This window comes from Punctularia strigosozonata (assembly GCF_000264995.1).
Source record: "Punctularia strigosozonata HHB-11173 SS5 unplaced genomic scaffold PUNSTscaffold_14, whole genome shotgun sequence".
NCBI classification, from domain to species: Eukaryota; Fungi; Basidiomycota; class Agaricomycetes; order Corticiales; family Punctulariaceae; genus Punctularia; species Punctularia strigosozonata.
The window spans coordinates 711111-718998 of record NW_006767446.1 but is presented as its reverse complement, the minus strand read 5'-3'; the positions used below and the strand labels follow the sequence as shown (position 1 = coordinate 718998).

At 54.4% G+C, this 7888-nt stretch overlaps 3 protein-coding genes across 3 annotated transcripts in view; all 3 read left to right on the top strand.

The window, feature by feature from the left end:
* PUNSTDRAFT_55140 (alpha/beta-hydrolase) overlaps positions 1–1967 on the top strand; it is a 3317-nt gene extending 1350 nt beyond the window's left edge. Inside the window, exons 4-9 of the mRNA XM_007387597.1 lie at positions 438–517; positions 574–920; positions 980–1221; positions 1277–1482; positions 1546–1698; positions 1752–1967. Of these exons, the coding sequence (XP_007387659.1) occupies positions 438–517; positions 574–920; positions 980–1221; positions 1277–1482; positions 1546–1698; positions 1752–1785 (1062 nt within the window). The 3' untranslated portion in view covers positions 1786–1967. The remainder of the gene's footprint in view (positions 1–437; positions 518–573; positions 921–979; positions 1222–1276; positions 1483–1545; positions 1699–1751) is intronic.
* A 2425-nt stretch (positions 1968–4392) lies between these two features.
* On the top strand, positions 4393–4704 carry PUNSTDRAFT_32482 (uncharacterized protein; the record flags this gene model as incomplete). The annotated part of the gene is made up of 1 exon (XM_007387596.1): positions 4393–4704. A coding segment is annotated over one exon (312 nt), but the record flags the coding sequence as incomplete, so codon positions are not given.
* Positions 4705–6243: 1539 nt separating this feature from the next.
* Positions 6244–7742, top strand: PUNSTDRAFT_74990 (uncharacterized protein; the record flags this gene model as incomplete). The annotated part of the gene is made up of 3 exons (XM_007387595.1): positions 6244–6699; positions 7422–7498; positions 7559–7742. Coding segments are annotated over 3 exons (717 nt in total), but the record flags the coding sequence as incomplete, so codon positions are not given.
* Positions 7743–7888: the final 146 nt, after the last annotated feature.

Sequence of the window (7888 nt, the reverse complement as noted above, 5' to 3'; positions counted from 1 at the left end):
TCAGCGAGGCTTGTCTGACGATGAACGTCGTGCGTCCGTCAGGGCGTTAGAAGGCAGCAACCTCCCAGTGATGGTCTGGATCTAGTGAGTTCGCCTGCATATATGCGCCCTTCGGCCGGCTAATCCAAAGCTCACCAGCGGAGGAGGGTTCAGTATGGGTGGAAGCGCGGATCATCGTTACAATGCTACATGGATCGTGCAACGCAGCGTGGAGATGGGCCAGCCCATCGTACGTACCTAACATCGTTCCTCGTGTCGTGAGAATGACGATGACATTCTAGGTCTTTGCGAGCTTCAATTATCGTGTTACTGCCTTCGGATTCATGTGGTCAAAGGAGCTTGCCGCAGAGGGCGTAGGCAACTTTGGTCTTCTCGACCAGGTAAAAAAGCACGACTGTTGATCCGTACCGAAGGTGCTCATTTATGTTCTCCCGTAGTATCTCGCTCTGAGGTGGATTCACGAAAATATTCACGCCTTCGGCGGCGACCCGTCCAAGGTTACCATCATGGGCGAGAGGTCTGTATCCTGCTCCCTTGTCTTCGCTCCCGGCGCATTGCTGACGGTAACACCAGCGCGGGCGCCATCAGCATCTCCCTTCAACTCCTCGCCTATGGCCAGACCTCCACTCACCTCTTCCGCGCCGGCATACTCGAATCCGGCTCGCCCTCGACGTGGAACTACCTCACGCCGGCGGACTATCAACCCCAATTCGACGCCGCCGCCGCCGGTGCGGGATGCGGCAACGCCACGGATGTTTTGGCATGCCTCAGGAGCGCGCCATTGGAAGCGTTCGTGAACGCTACGAACGGGACGGACACGCTCGCGTGGGGCCCGGTTGTGGACGGCACGTTCATCAAGGGCAGCGTGACCGCGACGTTGAAGCGGGGCAGATTCATCAAGGTGCCTTTGTTGCTTGGAGGTGAGCCGGAGGGGTATTCACAGAGGACCTGTTCCGGAAGCTGATCCACTTCGCGCCAGCCAACCTCGACGAAGGCGCGACCTTCGGACCTCGGGGGCTGAACAACGAGACGTCCATCGCGGAGGCACTGGCAACGCAGTACGCACACCTGAGCAACGATAGCATCAGCAAGATCCTCGAATATTACCCTGACGACCCGTCAATCGGATGCCCGTACAACACTGGCGACGGTATCCTTTCCACCGGGACGCAAGACAAGCGGGCGCTGAGCATCTGGGGTGATATATACATGCACGCTGGGGTACGCAATCTCGATTCTTCATCTCATTTGTAGATGCTAACACTAGTACTTCCAGCGCCGACTGTTGGCGGAGAGTGTCGCATCGTCGCATGACGTCTACTCGTACCACTTCGCGCAGGCGCCCGACAACTCGACGGTCGAGTACGGTGTAACGCATTTCCAGGAAGTCGCGTTCGTGTTCAGCAACCCGCTCCCGACGCAGAACTCGCTCTCTACCCGTCCCGGCGATGCCGAACTCGCGAAGCTCATGACCAGCTACTGGTGCGCCAGAGGGCGCGACGTCGGTGTCACTCTCGACTGATTGATGTGTGTCTGTGATCTCAGGATATCCTTCGTCTACAATCTGGACCCCAACCATAGCGGCGTCAAGGGAGCTCCACAATGGCCAAGTTATCGCCATCAGAAGAAGAACGTGGTGTTCAAGCGCAAGGGAAGCTACGTCGAGGATGATGATTACCGTGCGAAGGGTGTTGCCTTGTGAGCTCGTTACTTCCGCTGTTTAGAGCCAGATTCCTGATAATAATCGTCAGCCTTAACTCGCTAGAGGGCGAGATGCAACATTGAAACCCGTTCAGAAAGTTCTTGCCTTCGCGCCAATCTAATGTTTGTATAATCGAAAGCGAATATAACTGCGGTGAAAGCACTGCGTCTCGAAGATCTGGAACTCGTCGAAGACCCCCACCGGCCGTCGTCGTCCGCTGCTATATGCAATGCAGGCATTTGATTATCACCTGGACTATTTCAACCAAATAACGCGCGTTAGGAGCCCAGTATCAATTCTGTCGGTTCTGGGGGGGAGGGTCCGGACGAAAAGTTGTGCGAAGGGGGCCCCCGTCCTTTTTGACGTGTCATCTCCTCCAATTCTACGGACATTTATAGGCGGCCTCGAGGTGACCTGCTCGTAGATGCATCCGGCGCCCAGTGTTGATGTCCGCGACAAAGTGCATCTTCTCCATCTCCTGCGCACTTCGACTTGATGTACGGTCTTCGAATACGGTTTGGTCCTCTTGTGGCTTTGATCGCCTTGATCTTCTTCATCATGATGCTTGGCAGTCTCGTCTCCGGGATTTCCGCCGTTGCTGCCGCGGACGCCGTCAGCAACGCAATGTTGAGAAATACTGACGGGCGCCCCGCCGAAGCACGATTTCAGACGTTTTATTATCAGAGGAGGAACCTGTAACACTTACCAGCTCGCCCGTGGCCCATGGGACCCCCCGATTTGGCAGCGCCCTTGGCTCAGGCTGCGCGTTCATGCTCATCTCATCGCACCCAAACCAGATCAGTTTTCGTTCAAACTGGATTCATGGATCTGCGCGTTGAGCGCGAGCCGCACAGCTCATCAGCGACGTCGCTGCCTAAGGTGATGCTGAGGTATCGGCGGACGCCCAGCATTCATTGCGTGCTGCGCTTACGGGTTCAAGGGCACGATCAGGCGGAGCTCCTTCATCGAGCGCGCGTGCTTCTGCATCTATCTCAGTATGCGGTAGTACTGCATGCATCGCACCGTGCCACCGTCGCAATCAAGGAGTATTCATATCTATTGCACCGCTGTGAACAGCTCGGTCTGATCGGGTATTCCGGTCGCCTCACCGGGTAATCCAAATATAGCTTGCCTTATTCCTTTTTGCTATCTCTCAGCTGATCGGCGCTCGAGCAGTCTATGGATGCGTTCGAATTACCGAAAGCACAGCGGTGTATGATGGGTGTTTTATCCGACATAGTTCAATCATCACATTCTGTTGGCCTGCGGCGCGGTGCGGAAAGTCTAAAATATGGGGCTCCGTGGAGTCCTCCATGATTCCTCCAACGTGGACCAGGTGCTCAAGTGCGATCTTACGCCTCGTCAACCGTCAGACATCTGGGAATTCTGTTTGGATCTATTTTTCTGCCAGCGCGGTCCTATGTTTATCGCGCCTCGCGGTAGAAACGTCTATATAAGCGGATCTGCCGATACAATGAGCAAGGCAAACGGACATGCAAGATACATGCGAGGCGGTCACGACAACTGGTATGTCTGTCCCCTTTTTTCTGCCGTGGTATACTCGACTGGCGGTCATATTCACTCGTTCCTTGACCACACACAGAAGTAGTCACAGCAGACGCATCCATTCATAGAAAAGACGATAGCAACATCTATTGCGGCCAGGAGATCTGCCAGTGCGCAAGTAAGTCGTGTTTTTCTCTGTTGCTTTGAATGTTATCCAACTACACCTTGCAGCAGCCGTGCCATCTGATACGAATGAGCGCTGCGATCTAGCATTCCAGCTTCACCAGAAATTCTGCCAGAATAGCGATGTCGACGCCGCACAGCAGTGCATCGAGCAATACGAGGCGCTCCTATCGGAGACGAAGGAACCAATTTTCTTCAGCTCTTTGATCCCAAATTCAAACCTGGACGTTTCGCCCGACCCCTGCCCAAAGCTATATCACATACTCATTCGGCTGGCTGATCTATACGTGGATCGCTATAGGCACAATTACGAGCAATGCGATCTGGAGCTTGCGGTAAAATATGGGAAAGAAGCCCTGTCTATGTGCCGCACAGCTGGGATACGTTGCCCTACAGTACTGGGGCTCTTCTCCAGAATCTTAAATAACAATGCAGACGCCGTTTCCCGGAAAGAAGATAGGACCGTTGCAGAGTCGCTCTGCAGAGAAGCCATCTCACTCTGCGCGACGGGAACCCACTTGGCAGCAACTATTCGCCTTAATCTGGCATTGATTCTGGGGAGCTTATCCAGAATTAACGGGCCTCGTACTTTGATCAATGAAGCAGTCGACGTCCAGCGACAGGCCTTGGTTGACCTGCCTCCATCTCATTGTTACGATCAACATCGACACCTGCGACTCCTAGGGATGCATCTACGCTACCGATACTACATTCTCGGAAGACCAGAAGATTTGGCCCGATGCCTTGATGTTTCCGCGCAGGCCATGCACTTATGTCCAAAGATGCACATTGATCGGTGCAAGACAGTAAATGAGATGCTCTGGGCGTTATATATGAAGACTTTGTACTCTGGCGCTATCAATGAGCTCAACAAAGCGATTGAAGTTGGACTGAACACTCTCAAAGAAGTTTCTGGTGCTGGACTGGGGCGCGCCAGATGCCTCCGTGTGGTAGCAGTTCTTCTCGACCTTCGCCATCAGCTCGCTCCATCTGATGGGCGCGACCTCGAAAGGTCAGTCACTCTGAGCCGGGAAGCCTTACAACTATGCCCTCCCAACCGAGCAGACTATTGGATGTACTTGGAACACTTGGCGGTCGGATTGCGTTTGCAGTACAACTGGACCGGAGAGATAAGTTGTCTCGAACAATCTATTCAACTCGGGCGTTCTTCAATCGATTCAATTCCAACTACCCACCCTCAGCGATTCATTCCCGTTCGCGGTCTGGCGTATTCACTGATGCTCCGCTTCAACGAGACAAGGCGGCTCTCTGATCTCGATGAAGCCATCGAATGGGATCGTATGGCCCTGGCGAGCTGTGGGACCTCAAACGTGTTCTATCCGGATAATTCTACTCAAGCTGTCTCCCGTCTTTGCATGTTATTTGACGCTCGGGGCTCATTCGAGGCTTTGGAAGAAGCGATTACCCTCGGCAACACCGTCCTGGATACGATGGCTTCCGATCAAGCGGAACGCACCAATGTTATCCTCGAGCTGTCAAAAGCTCTGTTACGCCGCGGGAGACATCAAGGGAACGTTGCGGACATCGACCGCTCCATCTCGGAGCTAGCACGTATCAAGGAAGTGATGCTTCAGCGAACAGAGGGTCCTGAGCTTCTGAGCACCCTCGCCGACTGTCATATCGTCAGATTTCGCTTCAATCGCAGCGACAAAGACGCGAACGATGCCTTGGAGATTATCACTGGCTTGTTGGATACCCTTCACCCTGGCCGTCCCGAGAGGTTTCAATGCCTCGTGAGTACAGCGGAACTCCACATGGAGATAGGAACACCTTACCGGAGTATCCGGGTCGCACTCTCGCATTTAGCCAGTGCTCTATCCGACGAACACCGGGACGTTCGTTCTCGGATTGAAGGAGCACGACGCATACTTGATATCGTGGTGTCGCAATATCAGGATATCGTCTCCTCTGAGGCCGCAGCACATCGCCAACTGCTGGATATCTTCGCTCTTGTGGTGGGACTTCTGCCCCGAGTGGCCTTCTTTGATCTTCATCTTCATACCCGACTCCAGTCTCTAGCTATCGGCCAGAGCATCGCTCTCGCCGGCGCATCTCACGCGCTCAACATCGGCTCATCTCAGAAAGCTCTGGAAATCCTTGAGCAGGGCCGTGCGGTCTTCTGGACCCATGCACTACGCTTGCGCTCTCCGTTCGACGTGGCGCCCAAGGAGATCGGAGATAGGTTGTTGATCCTTGCCCGACAGCTGGAGAAAGTGCGCGACAGCTCGTTTACGGGCGAGAACCCGGGTGCCGTCGAAGCGGACATCGCACGGAGAAGAGGTCAGATCGAAGAATACAATGCGCTGCTCAACCAGGTTCGCAAACAACCTGGACTGAACAGATTCCTACTGCACGACGAGTTTACGACGCTGAGAAAGGCTTCCGAGAGAGGACCGGTCGTAGTGCTGGTATCCAGTGCGCTGGGGAGCCACGCTGTCCTTCTCAAGCAGGGGGGCGACTGTGTCAGCATTCCTATCGAGCATCTCCCTGATACCTGGCTCGCACATTCAGGCGCGGATTGGCGGTCAATCATCGTGGAGGCGAGGGCGGAGATGCGCGACTGCAGGAAGATAGAAAAATCGAAAATCTCGAAATCTCGAAGAGCGGGTGCCGAGGAGATCTTGCGCCAGTTATGGATTGAGGTGGTGAGACCGGTCATGAATGCTCTAGGGCTCGAGGTATGAGATAACCCTCTACATTATCATGGTATAAGGCTCACCAGTTGCTTCTAGCCCTCCGAAGGTCGAAACCGTCCTCGCATATGGTGGTGCCCTACTGGAAACTTCGTTCACTTACCGATCCATGCAGCCGGTGCTGGCGGAGAGCGGTGCTCAGATTATGTCGTCTCCTCCTACATACCGACCATCGGGTCCCTTCTTGCTGCCAGAAACGCGTATTTGCCCATCCTCAAGGACGACGTGCAAGCGCTCGTCGCTGCAACGCCTCGGTCTAGCATATCGCAGTGGAGCGACCTCATCAACACTCGCGAAGAAGCGAGAGCGATCCGTGCGGTCTTACCAAGCGAATCCATAATAGAGCTGTCTCCCGCAGACGACGCTTGCATTGAGGGCGGAAACGGGATCACGGCGGAGACGCTGCTAAAGCTGCTCCCACAGACGAACATCCTTCACCTCGCGTGCCATGGCCATCAAGATCTGGAGAATCCGTTGCAGAGCGGATTCATTCTGCGTGACGAGGAACTCACGATCGAACGACTCATGCCTGTACCGCTCCCTCGCGCGTTCATGGCATTCTTGAGTGCTTGCGAAACAGCCAAAGGTGACTTCGTGAGTACCAATACCAGTCGAGATCATGGTGCGACTGAACAACGTGCGCATGCAGAATCAGCCTGATCAGGTGGTCCATCTCGCCGCCGCCATGTTCTTCGCGGGATTCAAAAGCGTCATCGCTACGCTGTGGTCAGTCCCGGTTTGCAGCTTCCCACTTCTATGGTATCGACTTACAACCGACTGCAAAGGTCCATGGCGGACGCGGACGGGCCGGAGATAGCTCGATCTGTATACCAGAAGATATTCAGCAGCAACTTGAATCACATCGACCCCGATGATATCGCGTACGCCCTCGACGAGGCCGTCACGAAACTGCGAACCGTCCAGCCTGAGCCGCTCCGATGGGCACCGTATATACACCTAGGGATTTGAGCATGCGCCAATATATGTTATTGGTTCGAAATGTACAACGGAGGAGGCCGTGAGTACAAGCCTACAATGAGCGATGCCGGTTGCTCTGAACTCCTTCCTTGGCACGGACTCCTCTCCGAAGACGAGGTTTTCCACGATGTGCCACGGCCACCAAGATCTGGAGATCCCACTGAACAGCGGATCCATTCTGCGTGATGAGAAATTGACGATCGAACGACGCATGCCTGTACCGCTCCCGCCCGCGTTTATAGCATTCTTGAGCGCCTGCGAAACAGCCAAGGGGGACTTTGTGAGCATCGATTCCGCTTATCATCACGATGACGCGACTCACAGACACGCCCATCCAGAAACAGCCTGATCAGGTAGTCCACCTCGCTGCTGCTATGTTTTTCGCAGGCTTCAAAAGTATCGTCGCTACGCTCTGGTTTGTTTTATTTGGGGCTTCTCGACTCTTTCATCCCTACTCACAGTTAAGATTACACAGGTCAATGGCGGATGCAGACGGGCCGGAGATAGCTCGGTCTATATATCAGAACATATTCAGCAGCGAATCAGATCACATCGACCCCGACGATATCGCGTACGCCCTCGACGAGGCCATCACGAAACTGCGGATCGCGCAGCCTGAGCCTTTCAGATGGGAACCGTATGTACATATAGGGATTTGAAGACGCACCGATACGCGTCGTTGGCACGACAGAGACCCCGTTCGTGTATGCTCGTAATGAATGACTGGGGCTCATAACCGAGCCTCCACATCCGACCAACCATCCGACTCATCACCCCGAATGATTGTTGTTCACGTCATCCGCGG